The sequence below is a fragment of the Trachemys scripta genome, chromosome 12 (genome assembly GCF_013100865.1).
Source record: "Trachemys scripta elegans isolate TJP31775 chromosome 12, CAS_Tse_1.0, whole genome shotgun sequence".
In the NCBI taxonomy this organism is placed as follows: domain Eukaryota; kingdom Metazoa; phylum Chordata; order Testudines; family Emydidae; genus Trachemys; species Trachemys scripta.
Window position 1 is genome coordinate 28,858,637 of NC_048309.1, and position 20,379 is coordinate 28,879,015.

The 20,379-nt window shown below is 44.0% G+C and overlaps 1 protein-coding gene across 3 annotated transcripts in view; it reads right to left on the reverse strand.

Annotated features, from left to right (window-relative positions):
- The window catches only part of TOX2 (TOX high mobility group box family member 2), a 256,708-nt gene extending 249,511 nt beyond the window's left edge, over positions 1-7,197 (reverse strand). Inside the window, exon 1 of one of the 3 annotated variants that reach the window (XM_034787530.1) lies at positions 6,997-7,197. In XM_034787530.1, coding sequence (XP_034643421.1) covers positions 6,997-7,098 — 102 coding nt within the window. In that variant the 5' untranslated portion in view covers positions 7,099-7,197. Of the gene's footprint in view, positions 1-6,502; positions 6,624-6,996 lie in introns of those variants that run through there. The other 2 variants (XM_034787528.1, XM_034787529.1) reach the window with 2 other exon arrangements.
- Between the last annotated feature and the right edge of the window lie 13,182 nt (positions 7,198-20,379).

A 20,379-nucleotide genomic window follows, 5' to 3' on the forward strand; every position in this document is an offset into this window, starting at 1 on the left:
AACACATTAGCAGCATAATAACTTATTTTTAATGTAGAGCTGTTAGGAAAACACAATTATATGCTTCATTTATACTGAAAGATATAATCCAACTTATGGTAAAAGCATTTAGAGCGCTATTCATAAAAAGGATGAACACAAAGGTAACTGGGAAAAAAATTCATTCCACATCTAGGGGGATGACACATTCCCCCCTCTCCTCCACCCGCCTCCCTGATTCACAACAAAATGCTGCTGGCTTGAATAATCTGCATATGGATACAGAGTGCTCCATGCCTCTTCTGCAGTTTAATACAGACACACAAGGAAAGCAATGGTGGAACATGCAGAAATACCCTAAAAAGAAAACAATCCTACTTTACCCCTAGTGAATAAAAACAAATAGCAAAAGTAGGACACTGAGAGAACAGGGATAAAGAGCATAGCGTGGGTCACAGGTGTCCTCTATATTAACAATCATCCCTGAAGCTAGCAGAAATAATGTGTGTGGTACACTTTTATAAACCATTATAGAACTGCTCCTTTTTATGAATACAAAGTGAACTACAGTTTGTCACCAGTAATGCTTTTTAGACTGTTCATGCACGGAGAAAGATTCTGATCTCTGTTATACCACTGTCAGTACGCAGTAACTCTACTGACATCAATACTTAGTCCAGATTTATGGCTGCATAACACAAATCAGACTCTGGCCCAGTGATTTTAAGGAAAATGTTCATAGTCAATTTGAAGAATCATAAATAAGTAAAAGAAACTTTAAGATTTTGAACCATTCTCTTCAGTGTGCCAACTCCCTCCTCACCACATGTGCATAAAACTTTTGTGGATCAGGCCTTTAAGGGATTTAATCAGAACTGACCTTTACAACCATATTGTTATATAAACCAGCGTAGTCTTCAAGATATCTCTATTATTCCAAAAGCAACTAGAATAAAGCCTTCTCTCTGCACATATAGCTAGAACAACAATTTCTATGAATGGATGGGCATTCATTATTTAGCTCTGAATTTCTGATTTAATAAAGCCCACGGCAAAATAGAGCTTCAAACACTTCCTACTATGCAGATAGAATGCATAAACCATCAAAGAATATGCTGTAGGAAGCTGGGATGGCCCACTGAGTGACTCAGATAATTCCCAAGATTTTAGGTCCTTGCCCATCTTCAGGGAATTATTCAACATTTGCTATCAAGAGGAGTTCCCTGCACAAAGTGAGAATAAAATAGACCCCAAATTAAAAATTTACTGGACATTTTATTCCCAACCAATAGTCTCTCTTGAAAGAAAAAAAGATTTATGTTTCTTCAAAACAGAACTGGTTTAGAAAGTAAAAAGGAACAGAAAATATTTTATCTTCCAGCATGGCAAAGTAATAAAACATTGAAAAAGGCCAGTGTTTATCACTGCAATTTACAATGTACAGTAAAAGTCAAAACAAAACAGAATGTTCCATAAAAATGTATTCATTAGATTGACCCTGTTTTATACCAGTAGGGCAGATTCAATTTCTAATGAGTGTTTGTTTGTTTTTGAAGAAGAAAATGTTGCTACAAATTAATACTTATCTCATGGCTTGTGGGTTTTAATTATCTATAATTTATGACAGTATATTAACAAAATAGTTTTTTATCAATTTAAGAACTGAGAAGGCAAAATACAGGGAAATTATGGTATATCTGAAGCAGCAAAGTAACGAATAGTTTTATTAGAAAGGCTTAGGGCAGTGGTTCTCAACCAGCGGTCCAGGGCCCCCGAGCAGGTTTCAGGGGGACCTCCAGGCAGGGCCAGCATTAGACTTGCTAGGGCCCAAGGCAGAAAGCCCCACCGCATAGGGCTGAAGCCCTGGTCCCTAAGCCCCACCACCTGGGGCTGAAGCTGAAGCCTGAGCAATGTAGCTTTGTGGGGGCCCCTATGGCATGGGGCCCCAGGCAATTACCCTGCTTGCTAGCCCCTAATGCCAGCCCTGGCTTTTATATGCAGAAAACCAGTTATTGTGGCACAGGTGGGCCATGGAGTTTTTATAGCATGTTGGAGAGGGGGGCTCTGAAAGAAAAAGGTTGAGAACCTCTGGCTTAGGGCACAGGTTTTGATTATGCTATTGACTTCTAAAAATGTTAGACATGTTAAGGCGTCTACAGCTTTCCACTGACGTGCATGCATAACTCCCATTAATAATAATGGGAGGTGCACTGAGCAGATCATGTATTCCGAGTGTTAAAGAGGTATACTCTCTACACCAGGGACTGAAATACATCATGAATTAGACAACATAAACTATGTTCAGTAATTATGATTATCAGATTGTTTGCAAATTTAATATCAAGAACTTTTTAATATGCACAGTTATAATTAAGAGGGATTTATATTTAAATTTCTTTATGTAGGAAAATATACAGAAACATACTCATTCACTGTCAAAAGTTCCTTATAGAGATAAGAGACCAGAGCATTGGCAACCCAATAACACATCTAGTACATTACAACATAACACTGCATCCTACAGCTCATAAGACAAAGAACAGTCCTGATCCTGCATTCCTCACGCAGGCAAGATCCCCACTATCTTACTCTTATTCAGTAGTAGTTTCGCCTGAATAAGGATTGCAAAACTGGGCCTTTGAATATTACTTATTTTAAATTAATGTACCTGAATTATTCATTACATACATGCCAACAATTCAGCTAATACAATGTACATGCTCACTAAGGGCTCTGGGAGCAGGATGGGGCCCTAGGACAATAAAACTGCAATTTACCATGAACCCTTTATACATAATTTACTTACCAGGAATTTCAACACTGTTTAAAAGCAAAGGGCCCATATAAATATTTATTTGAACCAAAGTGGGCATGAACCCAAGATTTTCATGGAGCAGGCAACGGTGTGTAAAAACCATCACATGACAGAGTGTCAATCATCTTACATGCCACAGATGTGTGCTGCCTTGGTCATGTACATAATATATTCACAATAAAAAATAACACACCTTGAAAAATAAGCGGCTTATTAGAGTCTGAGGAAAATGCATCATAATACGCCTAAGCATGTAAAAAACCTTAGCCTGCTGGGGAATTCTGCCCCTCTCCCCAGTAGGCGGCAGCGCTAAATGTAAAAGAACTGGTGTGCATGCAGGAGGGGGAGGTGCCAATTCCAGGCACCCATGCCCCAGAGTGGAGGGTTGGAATAGGACTGGAGTAGGTGGGCACTCACAGGCTATAGTAATGGGTGTAAACAGGAGTGCCTGGGCAGGAGGACAGGTGTGGATCCACTAACCATTCCCCTTCCCCAGAGGGAAGGGTGGGGGGAAGAAGAGCCACATAGTGAGGCCAGAATTTGCCCTACCTGAGCCAGCATTCACCATCACACACAGCTAGCGGAGGGCCCCACTCCCATGAAGCCCATTGGGAGAGCTTTAGATGCACAGGCAGTCCCTTGCATGTGGTGCTGAACGTATGCCCCCATTTCATTTTATCTTTAAAAGCTCCTGTCTTTTTTAAAATGGAAATTCTCATGCATAATAGGCACCTCAATAATTGTAAAAAGGAATTGCGGCTCACTGCAGCGCACAGATGAGATCGGAAATCTCATGATAACAATATCATGTTCAGTAAGTGCACAAAACAATTACATTAACATTTCAGGATGCTTTGGGCTAAAGAGTGTTTCCTCAGTGAGCTTGCTGGTTGTACTGAAAGTGCCTATTGGCTCAGCCATAGCACCGGCAGAGCTATTGTTATGCTCTCAGCTAGAGCTATTTATACACTGTGACACTGCGCACTCCTTTCAATCTTCATCTTTCTCCACCTATTCGGGGGCGGGGGGGAAGAGCCCCCCTAAAACTAAAAGCATTTTAGTCGGAGAGCTTGAAACTTACTTCTAAGCACCTCCTTATTCAAATTATATATTTGCTGAGGGTCTCGATGCAGATGGAGACTTCAAGCACAAGAACCAGCCCATGGAAAAGGAAGTACGAGCCAGGCCCAAGAGTCCTTCCCACCTCAATCTGCTTCAGCCCAGACTCTCGTCTAATAATAGAGAAGGGGGATCATGCTGAGGAGCTGCCGCTCACCCACAGGTCTGAATTAAGGGTTAGAGGAGTAGCAGGTGGAATGCAGTACCACATTACTGCCTTCTCCTTATTCACAGCGAGCCCAAAAACTCATTCCATTTGTAATGGCCATGAGTAGTGATAATTAAACTCTTTTAAGGCGTTTATTTCCTCTTCCTTCAGACTTTACCACCACATCTGCCTTCTCTGTGTCTGTATCGGTGTGCGTTGTTCAATGATGAGCACATTGTCAGCACTAAACACACAACGCGTATCATGGATGGGTGGAGGGGAATCTGTATATGAAGACCAAGAGTCTCATGAAAAGGGAAGATCTCACAGGGGGAAGCAGCCTTCTGTTTCAGAGGAAATGAGCACACACAAAGAGTATCTCTCTGTGGAATGCCTGGGAAGGTGAAGAGCGGACCACCAGTAACTGCACAATAACTTGAGCCTGCAGTGTGCAGAACAGGATAGGAATTCAGACACAGTAGCCCACAAACATACCCTGGAGTAGAACCAGATGATGCACACCACCTCCTGTTCATCTTGCTCAATTTTTAATATTAAAATTAGTCACACTTGCATCTTTCTGCATTTGGTCCAAAAAACAAAGTGGGCCAAATTCAACCCAGTGGGCTCTCACCTAAGGTAAAGTTGGTGCACTGTGCATAAGCAAATGGCATCTGATAGCTCAGGAAAAAAAAATTCTAAACATCAGGGAAAGGGTTAGTATTTTCTCTTCTTCCTCTGCCTGTCGTAAGATCTTCAGTAGTAGTGACAACAGCAGCACCTGGTGGCATGGTCAGTACCCTGTATGTTCCTCTGCAACATCCCATTCAGCTTGTCAGCGCAAAGACTAGAAATTTTCTTACTTATTTTACTCTATTAATTAGAGAAAAGTAGCTCTGTCTGTGCTCTCAGAGCATTACACTCACAGCAATTCTCTCACTGGATGTATTAACAAATAGCTCCAAACTGATCACAAGAGTCTAACCTGCCAATCCCACCTTTGATTCCACAAAAATGGGCCCCACAGAATTTTCTCCGTCGCTCAAGTCAAAGTTTTTGGAAGCACATATTAACTTTTACATTGTGACTTTCCACTACAGGGCACTCTGCTCTCAAGCTGCCACAGGGAGAGCATGTCACTCAGGTTATGGACAAATGAGCACTGCCCCAGTTAGATCTTTGGATGAATAACCCATGCAGCATCTTCTACATCAAAAAAACTGAGAACAAGCTAATTTCTACAATCTTTTAATAATAATAATATATTACTATTAATAATATTATTAATACAAGCAGTATTTTAGACTTGTAGCTCTTAAAGTCTTCTGCTTATAGTCTCCTGGACACCCAAGCTCTCATGTGCTTTCGCAATTGATATTTCTGTACTAATCAAAATTTATCTTCCCTCCCATTTAGCAGTTTGCCCGATTTTTAGTATTTTCAGAGTGATCCTGTTGTTAAAAAAAAAAAGAAGCACAACTAGCAAAAGTCAGGTGGAAAGAAATAATTTCCAATTAAAATTGTTCAACTTCGGGGAAAATTTCTGGGCATTTTTAAGAAATGATAGTATGTTAGTAAGTCTAATTCGAGTTATACAAGATATTTAAATGACCCAAACAGCAGAGAATGTTTAATACATACAGTTTACAAATGAAAATTCATTTGCTAAGTCTTTATAAACCATATTGCTTTTTTCTTCAGTTCGATTCAAAGTGTTACTGTAGAAAAACTAATGGGCATTCTAGTTGCAGCTCTGAAACATTAAAACTTTCACGTCTTTCATTAACTTTTTAAATACGAGCACCAGAATTTGGCAATATGAAACCCAGACCCAGCTACGCATTCAAATTTATCCATATAAATAATCCTCCAAAGGTTTTACTCCAAACTGTTTTGTTACTAAAATGTTCAAGTGTTGTTTTCCTCAAACCCGTGGAGCAGGGTGGCACTTGCAGAGAACTACTTGTCCCTCGAGCGCTGAATCCATCTATCACTGCTTTATCCTCTTGCTGCTCTTGGATGAAGGATTATTTCCTAAAATACCTCTGGCACTCTCGAATACTCCCCACCAAATTCCTTGCTAGTTACAAAAAAGGGTGTTTTTCCGTGCAGCAGCAAGTGGAAAAATCCAGATTAAAAAGATTGCTATGCTGCACTATAGCTCTTATGAAATACACATAACTCAGGTCTGTCTGCTGTGTTTAACAGAAGTAGCTGTGTTGGGCGGATGAGAAGGCGAGCGAGATACTGACAAGTGAGGGGGCAAGAACCCGGAGTCCAAAGCCAGAGTTCCGAAAAATGCAAACAAATGTACCAAGAGCCGCGGCCCAGCAGCTAACCACGCCGGGGAAGCCAGGTTTGCAAAATACAGGGAAAACATGCCGAGATCCCTTTGGGCAAAACATCCCCGTGCACCCAGCACACAACGCTCCCACACTCACCCGAAAGCGCTTCTCTCCTAGCCCGTACATTCTCCAGCCCGAACCATCGCCACACTTCCAAAGCAAGCCGCCGCCCGGTCGCACGCAACTCCCCTGCCCGTCCCCACTCACTCCCTCGCTCACACACAGCCCAGCGTGCGCGCTGCTGTCGGTGTGTTGCTTTGTTTTCCCCTCCAGCCACAGGGGTGTTCGCAGGCAGCAGCCCCGCGGGTGCGATGGGGGCAGAGACGGCACCGCCGCTGCCTGCCCCCGGCCCCCAGGGGCTCGCTCCCGGCCCGGGCGCTGCTCTCGGAACTAGTTTTGAAATTCCCTCCCGCCGGGCGCTGGGGCTCGGCCGCCTGCGGCACTGGGCTCCCCGCCGGGGGAGTTCGGCCCGTCCGGGGCGGCGAGCACCCAGGCTTGGCCCGCGCCCGCCCGCCCGCGGTGACAGGTCCCGCCCGGCAAGTTTGCCGGCCGGGCTGGGCGCACGGCCCAGAGCCCCCCGCCCGCGGTACCTTGTTGCAGTGGTAATAGTCCAGGGGGCCCAGGCAGCCGGGCTCGGACCCGGGCAGCGAGGCCACCGCGCTGGGCGCCGAGGGGTAGAAGCGAACGTCCATGGCGGGGCGAGCGGGGGCGGCGGCGGCACGAGGAGGCTCCAGCGGGCATGGAACCGGCTCCTCCGGCGGCGGCGGCTCTGCCTCTGGCTGGGCGTGCGGCAGGCAGGGGCGGGGCGGGGAGCGGGGGGCAGAGCCGGCTCCTCTCCTCGCTCGCTCGCTATTGTTCCAGGCGCCGAGCCGCTGAGCGGGGCTGGGACGGCCCCCTGCCCGCCAGGGAGAGGGGCTGCCCCCCCAAATCTCCCCACAACTGAAGAGGGGCTGGGACCACCCCAACTCGCCACGGGAGAGGGGCGGTCTCTGAAGCTCCCCCACTGGAGAGACCCTGGGACCCCCGACCCAAACTCTCCCCCTCCAGGAGAGGGCCTGGGACCCACGACCCAAACTCTCCCCCCCCACAGGAGAGGGGCTAGCAACCCCTACCCCAACTCCCACCTATGGGAGAGGGACTTGGACCCCCAAAATTCCCCCCGCAGGACAGGGGCTGGGACCTCCCAAAAGGAGAGGGGGTGAGATCCCTCCAACCTCCACCCCCCCAACTCCACCACACAAAGGAGAGGAGCTGGGACTCCCCCCAGGTCCCCCACCAAGAGAGGTGCTGGGATTCACCCACCAAATCTCCCTCCCACAGGAGAGGGACTCGTCTCTCCCCCCACCCCCAAACTCCTACAGACAGGAGAAGGACTGGGATTCCCCCCTGCCTCCAGAGAGTGGCTGGGACTCTTCCTTAGCCTCCCTAACTCCCCCCTCCCAAAGCAGCAGAGAAACTGGTCGTTCCCCCTCCCCACCCCAGCCCCCCAACAGGAGAGGGAGTGTAACCTCCTCATCAGCATCCTCCAGCAAGGGGCTAAGATTTATATACACACACACCCAAAAAAGTAAAGGTTCTGGGACTCCTCCTCCTTCCCCCCCCAGGAAAGGAGTTGGAACCTCTGATCCCCACCCCTAGTGGTGTTGGCACTCCTGCCTCTCCCCCTCCCCTGAGAGGGTCCAGTTTTACGCTCTCTACCCCAGTCCTCCAAAATTCTTAGGTCTCCACCTACCCCCAATCTCTAGAGAGGGTCTGAGTCTCTTCTGCCCTCTCCCTACAAAGGTCTGAGCTGCTATTTGCAACTGCACTCCTGAAAGGGGCATATTTTCTTTCTGCCCTACCATAAAGAGGTTGAGTCTCCTTGTCTCCTCCCCACTCCATGAAAAGGAGCAAGGCTTTCCTCCCTGCCCATCCCCCAGGAACATGCCTCAGGTCCAAAGCTTCTGAAGGGGCTTCTCATTTTGGATGCCCCAAGATAGGCTCCATCACCAACATTTTCAAACGCCAGGGCCTAAAATCAGGCATTTTCGGTCACAATTAGTGACCCACTAAGTGGCCTGATTTCTAGAGATGCTGAGCACCCACAACATTCAATGACTTCAGTGGGAGCTGTGTGTGCTCACTTCTGAAAATCAGGGCCCCACAGGTGTCTAAAGTTGGCACCCAACATTTAGAGGCTAGTTTTGAAAGGGGGAAAAGGTCCAAAACTCTCCTTTCCCTCTGTGCATCCCAAGGACAGGTGCTGATCTTGGTACATTTCATCTGAGTCACCTGCCCCACTCACCAAGGAATGGGGGTGACTCTCCCACCTCCTGCCCGCTCCACCACAAACACATACATTGGTTCCTGGACGTTCCTGTCTCTGTAACAGACTCTGCCTTTCACAAGAATAAAGCCACCATGCAGTTTCCTTCCAAGTACCACATGCTCACCTATAGTTGAGGAGGAGCTGGGCAATGTATTAAGGGGCAAGACTCGGCAGGTATAGGCCATATAGATCAGATGCTAGACCACCTTGTGAATGGAGGTTGTTCATAACTCTGAATAAAACATGGTTGTTTTTTCAAAAGTTTACAGCTGAACATTGACTTAATACAGCTTTGAAACTTTACTATGCACAAGAAAAATGCTGCTTTGAACCATTTTAATTTAAATGAAACAAGCACAGACCCAGTTTCCTTACCTTGTCAAATCTTTTTTTAAAAACTTTCCCTTTATTTTTTTAATAGTTTACGTTTAACACAGTACTGTGCTGTACAGTATTTCCTTTTTTTGTGTGTGTCTGCTGCCTGATTGCGTACTTGTGGTTCCAAAGGAGGTGTGTGGTTGCCTGGTCAGTTTGTAACTCTGGTGTTCATAACTCTGAGGTTCTGCTGCATATGGCGAGGGTTTGAATGTGCATAACAGGCTAGTCCCTCTGAGGACAGGTTGGGCATGGGCTTGGGCTGAGGTAGTTTTGTTGGATTGTCACATGGGCACCCTCACCCTGTCACCTCACATTAGGTTCTGGCACATCTCCCTTTTGTGGTCCGTTTTCTCTCTTTTCTCCTTTTCCATTCCTTTTCTTATTTGCCTTGTTGGTTTTTTTTATTAATTTTTTTGTAGATTTTCTTGTTCTCTTATTTTTTAATGCTGTTCTTCCCTTTTTAATTCCTCCCTGAATGGGCTGAATCCCACCCCATACTCCCCCACTCAATGGAAAGCTACATACTGGAGAGGGCATCCATTAGTGTCATCCACGGCTGGCGGGGCTGAGCACCATGAGTGCAAGGAGAGTAGCTTGGGCCTGGCAAGCTTTTGCCTTAGGCCTGATCTAAATTAGGTGAACATAGCTACAGCGCACAGGGGTGTGAAAAATTCACACCCCTGAGCGCTGCAGCAATTCCAACCTAACCCTCGGAAATTCTTTTGTCAACCTAATTACTGCTGCTTGAGGTACAGCAATGGCAAAACCCCTTCGGTTTCTGTAGGAAGTGTCTATGCTACAATGTTGCAGCACCCTAGCTGTGTTGTTGTAGCACCTATAATGTAGACATGGCCTGAGCCTGCAGACAGGCATAAGGGAGCTGCTCCTGCAGCTAGTTCCATATTAGGAGTCTCAGGATAGGCCTGGCAAGTACTCAACAATACATAGGGTCATATTCTGTTCTCATTTACTCCACTGCTAATCCATGGATTTCTGTGGAATTACTCTGGATTGATATTAGCATAAATGAGCAGAATTTGGCCCAGGGAGATGCTAAGCTATGCACTAGAGGCACACCCTGTGGGAATGGGCCAAACACAAGGGGAAAGTGGGTGAGAGGTTGGATCCAGACATATGCCATGAACACCTGGCATACAACTTTTTGATTTCCTGGGATCAGTGTTTCTAGTGATGATTGTTAGGTTTTGATGTTCCTCACCAGAAGAGGGGTGTAGGCCATACAATATCTTGGAAGGTGAAGAGGACTACGGAGCACTCTTGTTGGTACAAGGGGATGGGGGGACTGTAACAAGCAGCTGAGGGAAAGAAAGGAAAAGAGGGTGGTCATCAAAAGAGGTTGAGCTGAGCAGAAGCTCATAGGGCTGCTACATGGGGGAGATGAGCACTGGAGAATGTAGGGTGCTACTGTGGGGGGGGGTTGAGCCATGGGGCTGAGATAAAAGGAAGACGAGTTCTGCCTTAGGTAAGGGTTGGGATGTAAGGGAACCAAGAGGTTTGTTGCGGGAGGAAGAGTTGCTGGGCAGGTCAGAGAAAGGCCTGGCTGGCAGAAACGGAGATTTGGCTGGGGAGAGGAAGCAGAAGAAGCTGCTATGGGAAGATGCTTGGCTTGGCCAAACACATGCTCTGTCACAGTAGCTGCGCCAAGCCTGAAGCCTGACTATGCATGGGGCTAGCTGAAGCAAGCTGTCGGCAAGGAGGACTCATCACTCCATCATGTTCCAGTTCTCAGTTATTAATTACTTACTAAAAACAAAAGCTTAGTTTTGGGTGACTCCTGTGGAGAAGGCAAAGGGAGTGCCTCAGGCCACAGTGGTTGGAGGAAAGGTAACATTAGAACCCAGTGGAGATTTGGGGAATCGTTGATAACATGTTTTAACTCTAAATTGGGTTCTAATCTGTTCCAGTAACCCAGACTGATGAGGAGAAGGGGCGGGGGGGAGTTCAAAGTTTCCATGATTACTTGGGTCCATGTCAACTATTAGGCCTTCTCCACAAATTACAATTAATATTAATATTTAATACTTTGGCACCAACAACCTCATAAAGGAAATGAGGTGGGATGAAAATCAGAGACAGTGAGTTCACAGCTCCCTACCCTCCACAGGATTATATGAATACTATCTGCTGTCCTGACCTTAGGCACTTACTCTTCAACTATCCAAAATCATTAGACCAAAATATGCCTCTGTTCTGCGCAAACCTGCTGTTATTTTAATTTTTTTAATGCCAATTATTGACAGTAGAAATGACAATTCCGTAAGCTGGCCTCTGGGAATTGTTCTGTATGCTAGCATGTGACATAGAGCATTTTGAAAGAGCCAGTAAACAGAACTGGGGCCTGGAGAACCAGAGCTTGCGCCAGGCAGGTTGAAGACGGAAGGCATGAAATGGCTCTTCCATTTTAACTCCTTATTTTCAGTCACTTTGAACTTTTTAATTAACTTTTCTTTTGCAGCTGAAATTTCTTCTGTCTTGTGCTTGTGTAGTCTATAGAATTTGTGTGTGTGTGTGTGTGTGTGTAAAGAAATTATTAAGGGAAAGGCAGGTCAAAGTAATTAATCTTGTATTTAGTTCTGAAGGCAGCCATGGAGCAAGTTCCATAGCATCAGCCCACCTCTTGTGAAGGTTTGGTCTTCCACATTCATGAGCCTCCCCTGACTGATCAATAATTTCATTGTTCTGGTGGAACATGGCTGTCATGGGCGCTGAAGGAAGAGGCAATATCTCAGGTGGCTAAGATAGCCGGGGAACAGAGCACTGGGGTGATACGTTTGCAGTGCACTGTGTTGCTAAGCAGATGGATTCCTGCATTTTGTACCAGCTGGAGTATTTTCAGGATGTGTGGTTCCATTCCTAGATATGAATGGCAGTAAGCAAGCTTTGAGACCACCATTGTGTTGCTCATCATGACCAGGTCTGCGTCTATGTTGTCTGGCAAGTAACTGATAGAAATGGCCATTTTATTGTATTTGTGTATTTATTTATTTATCTGCACGGCTATTTGCACATCCAGTTCCAATCTCAGTGCTGCAAACCCATCTGTAGATGGAGGTCTCTAATTTATGGGGAGTTCTTTCTACCAGCTGTGACAGTGTTGCAAACTCTCACAATATTTGGTGTTTTTCTTAAAATCCTAACTCCTGGAGTCAAGTGATTACAAGAGAATCTCAGCTTTCACTGATATTAAAATTAAGTTTCTAGCCCTCATGATTGTGGCAAAAAGCTTGAAAATGTGACTTGAGTGCAGTGTAAAGGCTCAAAAGCCAGAAGGGAAATAAACCTAATGATTTTGGGGAAGGGGGGGGTCTGATTTATGATTTTTGAATGCTCAGGGTTAGCAATATTGTGTTTAATAACCACCTCTGCTTTGCTTTCAGACATTCTCTATTGTTTTTGTAAAGTGCTTTGAGATCCCTCAATGGAAGGCACTATGGAAGTGTATATTATTTTACAGTACAAATTCCCTGAACTGCAGTTTGCTAATCTGCCCATTTAGTAAGTCACACACACCCAAAAATGGTGCTGTCTCCCCACTTCTCAGCAGATGCTGTAGTGAAGTGTCATATTACAAAGGCTTCATTATTTTTGTAAAATCTACCCCAGTACATAGACTAATACATTAAGTAGTATAAATAATTAAACTTAAACGAGAGTTGTCAAAATAACTGAACAAAGTGCATTTTCTGATGCATTATTTTGGCTTGTTTATTCACAAAATTCAGTAATTAGCGAGGAGACTCTCAGACGTTAGTGTGAATTAGCAAGGTTTTACTGTGTTATTATCTTTATTAATTATTATCATTATTATATTTCATATATCATGGAGACATTGCTTGCAGCTCCACAGTTAAGGCTGTGTTGACTTTTTCACTTCAAGCAAGATTTAATCCCTGTATTGCCCAAGAAAATGAACACATTTCATCACCAAACACACAGCATTTCCTCAGCAGATACAAACTGATTTTTTAAACAATTATTATATTAAATTAGTCCTGTTCAAAACATGTTAAAATCACTCTCATTCAAAATATAGCAATGCTTTCCTAACGTCTTCTCCAATTCCTAGAGCATAAGTCTCACAACAGTCAGAGATGTCAAACGTTGTCCATTCATCTCCCTTCACTAGACCTCCTACACAGACTGACTTGAGAAATCAGTCATCACAAAAGAAAAGGGCTATTCCTATCCATATCCCTAACTGTTTTCACATACACCAGGGGAAGCTGGCAGAAAAAGACCTCTTCATCAAACAAATGGCCTCGTAATTTATGTCCATTATATCATTCAGCACTTTTGCTGGCAGAACTTTCAGAAAGGACCATCTCCCAGCTCTTGTCTCCTGGACCTCCTAGGCCATAGGAAGTTCACAGGGGGGTGGTGCTCTCCTTTGGATTTCCAAAGGTCCACAGGAGAGCACCCTGCTTATGCACTTTCTAAAGTGTGCAGGATGGAAGCGCCTGTCCTGGGCCTCTGCACCCCTTGTGAAACCTCCTCGGCCACTGCCCCTGTGTACAGTGCCCACTCTGATCCAACTCCCCAAATCCCCACTGCACCACCCTTCACAGCTTTGTCCAGTTTGTTCTTGTAAAGGCCCTAATCCTGCAAACACATACTCATGAGTTTAACATATTGCAGCCAATGGGATTACTGGCAAGGGGAAATTTAAGCATATGCGTTTTTCCAGCACTGGTACCTAAGTGCTTAGTTTCTACACATATACAGATATACTGATAAAATGTCTCTATATAAAAACTAAGTGCTTATAGTTTCCAAGAAGATATGTAGGGGTGGAGATAAGAGAGTAGTGGACAGGGAACAGAAAATGCCTGTTTAGAACTTAAACAGGGATGGAGACTAATTGAGCATCTGGAGAGCAGAGCTAGAGAAGCTGGGATGACACTTAAACAGTTATCTGCTCCGCTTAAAACTTTATGGGAGATATTCAAAGGTGCATTTGGGAATTACTATCCGTTATGCCTTTGAAAACTGCCCTGTACACACCTGGCAGAGAAAGCTTTAAGTTTTCAATACTTGGAACCTAAAATTAGTCTCCTAGGTCTATATTTAGGCACCTGCTCAATGATGAGTATCTACTACTTCCTGCCGCCTTCAATGGTAGCTGTTGGGTGGTCAGTACTTTTGAAAATCAGGCAAGTGCCTAAATATGGACTTAGCAGCCTAACTTTAGGTGGTTAGTTTTGAAAATCTTGGCCCATAATTCCTGCCTCTTTGCCCTGTACCATAACCACTAGACTGTGACTCTTACAATTGCACTCTAGTACTACAATTTGGAAAACAAACATTTTCCCCAGTGCAATTCTGTGTAAGCCAAAGGCTAGAGAATAAAGTGCTAAGCTGTGTGTGTGGCAAGAAGTAAACCAGTCTCCGGACATCTGAATCAGAGTCAGCATATTAGGGAGTTCTTGAAAATTATAGCTCATTATTGGTTAGTTACAGTCAGAAAAGTGGCCATAAAAATGTGAAGTTCCATATTTGTTTTCTCTCAGTGATGCCCAGATCAAAGTAACCTTACCAGCTAGCCCTGAAAACTCAGCTCACCTCACCATACACCTCGCCAGGAATAAGGAGTCTGCAACCAGAATGTAGGGGGAAATGTTGCTGATGATGCACAAAGCAGAGGGAAAATCAGTTCCCCCTCCTTTTGCCGTTTTAGCCTGTAGAACTAACAAGAATAAACACAGTCAGCTCTTAAGACCCTTACTCAAGACCCAGTTACTGCAGGGAAATCTATGGAAGGTGTGTGGGGGAAAGAGGAAAGTTTCCAAGATTCTCCCAATTTTTCCCAAATTGTTCTGCCATGGGCTAGGGTTGTTTTTCCCATCCCCCATCCACTCCCACCAGTGGAACAGGCTGCTGGGCTGGCTCATGAACTCCAGAAGACCAGGGAAAGGCCAGGGCTATCTGCATGGAGGTTCTTACACCCCAGCAGCACACCTAAACTCCCTGACAGTATGGCTCTGATGAAGCTAGTGAGTGCCCCGGGGTTTCCTGAAGAGGGGGATCCCCGTCACAGCAAGACAGGGAATTAGTAGAGCCTGGACTCTGTTAACATTACTGAGGAGTCTCTGTGGGCCTGCTGAGAAGAGAAGGCACATCTCCTCACCTTACCCTGACTAGTCTATGCCTACCCTTGGCCTGCTTACTCCTTGCCCCCTACTTGCTTGCAGATTCCCAGACCTACAGAGGGCCCTCTGCAGGGCCTACGGCAAAAGGTGGGGATGTTGCCATGTATGTGACTGACAATCCTTTTCACCTGATAGCGGGGCATTCCTCATTCAGAAGGGAGGTTTGATCAGGCCCCAGGTTTTCACTCAGCCATTACTTGAACAAAACTCCCATTGAAATCCTTGAATACAGATTCAGCAAAAACAGAGCAAAGACCTCAGGAGTTGGCCAAATATCAAAACAGTAAATGAACGCATCTCAAATAAACAAAGAGCCAAATTCAGCTCGGCACAAATAAGCACAATTCCAGTGAGATCAGTGGGGTTGCATTATTTACGCCAGGACAGAATTTAGCTCCAGAGAGCAGACACACCAAGTCAGAAGGTGCAATTTTTTCATGGTCATTTTTAGATCTGGGTGAATCCTGCAAAAAATAGAATGTTTTCATTCTCCTTAGCCATGCTCATGCCTGGAAAGGAAATTGCAGGGCTGCATGCACAAGTATTCACAAAGACTGAATTTTAAATGTACACATTCAAGCATTCAATCAAAGAATAAAATACCATGTGACTTTTCTGTCCAATCATATTTAGGCAACACAGCTAGAATTTCAAGTATCGAACACTTGCAGAGAACAATCTGTGATCAAACTAAAGTTAATTTTTTTAAAATAATAGAATAAATCTGAAAAACAAATAATGGCAGGTGGATATTTTAGGAGAAGAAAAATAGGCTAAATTTGTCAGATACATTATTTATTTTGAAATATTCACCCAGCTCCAACTGCACTTTAACTTTAAAAGTGTATATTATTTTTCAGCATATCCTTTAAAATGCCTGTTTAGATTGATTTTTAAACATAATTTAATACTGTACAGTTTGTTTTAAAATATGGATATTAATTTAGAGCTGTATTACACAGCTCTGTCTTTGACATTTGAGTCTTATCTACAGTTTGTATCTGAGAACTTCTAATCACACTATTTAATTCAGAGCTACACTTCTAATTTCTGCAAGGAAGTATATAGATCTCTAAATATTCAGTACTTTCATCAGTGTTAAGTTGTCCTGGGTTATTAAAAAAATGCTGAACAAATGAATAAAACCAACTGTCAATAACTACAATGCAAATGAATACATTACAACTGCAATGGAACTGGATTAACTAAATCCACATTACATCTGGATTTACATGTAACACAAAATTAAATGCCGCTGAAAAACTTCCTATTACATGGGCCTGATTCAAAGCTCTCTGAAGTCAATAGAAAGACTTGTTTAATGCAACGGGCTTTGGATTAGGAGCTCTGTGAGTAAATAAAAGCATTCATATAAACTGGATTTGATCCATAAAGCAAGGTTACCCATTTGACATTTTACGTCACGTAAAATCTAAAGTAAAATTGCATATCTCTGCTTCCAAAACAGATGGCATTAGCCTTCTTTTTGGCTTGAGGTTTTTGGTACCTGTCCAAAAAAAAAAAAAGGAAAAATCTTCTTGACATCCTTATAAATGCAGCTATTTAACCACCTATCAGTTTGCTTTGGATCCCCATTGAATTTCTGACAGGAAAAACATTGTTTTGTCTACATGTTATTTCATGACACAAGAAATGCAGCACATACACAAAGTTTACACATTGTGTGAAAAGCTATTTAAAAAAGAAAGAAGAGTTGTTCCATAGTACCAAGGCAATTACTGTGTAATTAATGTCACTGATAGGACACAACAATACAAAAACCCAAACAAAACAAAGCACAAAACACTCCCAACAGTCTAGGAAAGGCTAAGGATACTCACACGATAATTTACATCATCCTTATTTTGAACAAGCACAAGAATCTAAGATCCAGCCATATGTGGGATAGCTCACGGTTAATGGGCCCAATCCTGCAGACCTTCCTCACGCAAAAATTCCATAATCAACAGTAGATCAAATCAGAAAGGCCCGGATCTAGCAAACAACAGGTTAATAGGATTATTCATGTGCTTGAAGTTACACACATGCTTAAGTGCCTTGCTAGATCAGGGCCAAATGCTTTACTCAGTCCCTATTAAGGACTTTTGGATTAGGTCCAATATGAGTTTTATGGAAGCAAATTCTATAGAATCCTACAACTTGCATTTTTTATTTCATGGAATTTGAAAAGATACTTTTTAGAGTGCCTGGAGGACTGGATTTTGCAAAGCATAACATAAATGGTTCACATGTTCTTATGTAAAATTATCACATGCAAGAACCTATTAACTTAAAATTAAGGTTGCACAAGTGGAATTCCTCACAACCGTGCAAACAACTAAAGGGCATGGAAAGGAAATGTAAAGGCAACATTCACACCCATATAATAATGATCTCCAAACATTAGCCTACCACCATCACAGTATTCAAACACCCCAACATACTAATAACCAGGGCCGGCTCTGGCTTTTTGGCTGTCCCAAGCAAAAAACAAAACAAAACCCTGTGGCACGGACTGGTTGGCGGGGGGGATGGGGAGGGAGTGGGCGGGAGAGAGAGAGAAGGGGGGCGACCAGGGCTACAGCAGGGTGCTGCAACACGGCCCCTCCTGCCACGTTGCTGCCTGCCGGGAGGGCTCCGCTCCGGTCGGCGGGGAGGGAAGGACGAGGACTGCCCTGCTGGGCTTGTTGCAGGGCGCTCCCGTCCTCCGCACCACCACCCCCTACAGGGCGGCTGGAGCGGAACAAAAAAAAAAACAAAAAAAAAGCGGACGTGCCGCCCTAGGATTGGGCGGAATGCCGCCTCGTTCAATCTGCCGCCCCAAGCACCAGCTTGCTCGGCTGGTGCCTGGAGCCAGCCTTGCTAATAACGTCTCTCTTATGCTAACCTTCTGTTCAATGTTAATATCCCCCTCAATGTACACATCAAAGAACTCAGCACTACACTGCAGTGCATAAATTAACTGCAATCTATTACATGGCTATTTTGTTATATAACATGCTATGATTATACATATGGAATATCTGGATAATATTTGTGCATAGTTGTGTCTGGTACTATGTACAGCACAGCTGATTACACAGTGGAGAGAGGAAGGATCAAAAGATATCTATGACTCTTAAACAGAGCCCACACCACCCAGTACAAACACCTGCCCCCATCCTCTCTCAACACCACTGGCACCCATGTCCCTTGTCTAGCGAGTGCAGTTTAGTTGAGGGTGAGTCCCTCAATCAGGGTATGCCAAGCACAGTTCTGCTGCCCTTGAGTCACACAACAAGGATAACAATCCTTTATTACCCCTGCCCCCAATAACAAAGTGACTTGTGATCCAACACCAGCCAAAAGTGATCATTTGGGCAAAGCGGCCCCATCATGCTGCACACCTAGGCAGAGTGCACATGTCTATGCAAACAAAGTTGGTTCATGAAGTCTTCTCCCCCAGCTCATGCAGACCCTGTATCAGTGACAATGGAAATATGCAGTAGATGTTTGTGTTTTTAATAAGTTCTGAGCGTGCAGTTAGTTTAGTAATCTTCCACTGTCTGGTGTAAGGTATCTGGAAATGCTACTTTTTCATTTGAAGATTATAATTTTAATTAATTATTAAATAATGTAGCCAAATTGCAAACTATTGGTGAGTTTTATCATGTTTCATGAAAGTAAACATTACATGCTTTACAGTACCAGTTATCAAGCCATTACACTAGAAGAAACCTCAGAAGAGGAGATCAACTCTTCTTGATGGGTAGATATTATCCACACCAAGTGAAGTAATAGACAGGGGCTGCTTTCTCTGAATATTTATTCCCAGAAAAGCTGTATTTTGGGACAATCCTAACACATGGGCTTCAGAATGTCAACTGCTAAATTACAGGACCAGTATTAATTGTCTTTATTTTAAAGTTCCACCAGGTGATGGATGCGGTCTAAGCTGCATTTGATATTGCACATTAAGCTGGTTAACACAAAAAGACAGTTTATGGTTTTGTTACCAGACCTTTAACTAGAAGGGTTTTTTTTTTTGAGTGAAATCCTGACCCTACTGAAGTGGATGGAAGTTTTGCAATTGCTAAAGTTAGACTCCTCAATCCATATTTAGGCACCTGCCTGGTTTTCAAAAGTGCTAAGCACCCAATAACTCCCATTGAGGTCCATACGATCTAGTGGGTACTCATCACTTTTGAAAATCAGGTAGGTGCCTAAATATGGACTTAGGAGCCTAGCCTGGCAATGGGTTCTATTACATGATCCACCATGTGCTTTGAGTGTGATCATGGGCAAATCACGCAACCATTCTGTGCCTCAGTTTCCCCATCTTACAGACAGGGATAGTGATTCTTCCTTGATGCCCAGCAGCGTTAGGATTCATACATTCATGACTGTACAGCACTTTGGAAAAATCAGTGGGTCTGAGCACAGGGTTTAAATTGTGAAAGTATGCAGTATAATCAGAGAGTCAGGACATAGCCATGTTGCTCTCAGTTTCTCTACGTTTTATATAAAAGCAATTACAATGCAATCCAAGCTGTGGGGTTTATACAAAAAATTCCAGGTTAAGCACTCCTTAACCAGTGGATGACAATTGCTTTTGGGTTTTTTTCTATTTTTGAGTGCCCAACTTGAGACAGTTTAAAGGGAACTGATTTTCAGAGGCCAGGTTGCTTAAGTGATTCAAGTTCCTCTAAGTAGTTTTTAAGTTGGGCATCAAAAATTTGGGGCGCACAAAACCAACAATCACTTTTGAATATCTTGACCACAGACTTTGTGTGAGCTTTGGAGGTGCTGGTGCCTGCAGTTCTCAGTTCTGCATGTCAGCTTTTCTGAATTAGCATTATTAATACCAGTATGTCAAGTCAAGGTTTATAATTCCTCCAGAACGTGTAAGCTTTTCCCAGGCAACTGTAAGCAAAGGAACGGACCATGTCCTACAGTGTAAATATAGGCCCTTTTCTGTACAGAATGAATTTGAAGAATAAACCCTGAAGAAAAAGAAAAAAGTCAGGAGAGAATAAACAGAGAAGTGTATCTGCCATACCCCTCTGTATAGAGAAGAATATGTGGTCTCGCGTTAGAGGACTAGGAGACTAGAGGCCCTGGGTTGTATTCCTAGTTCTGGC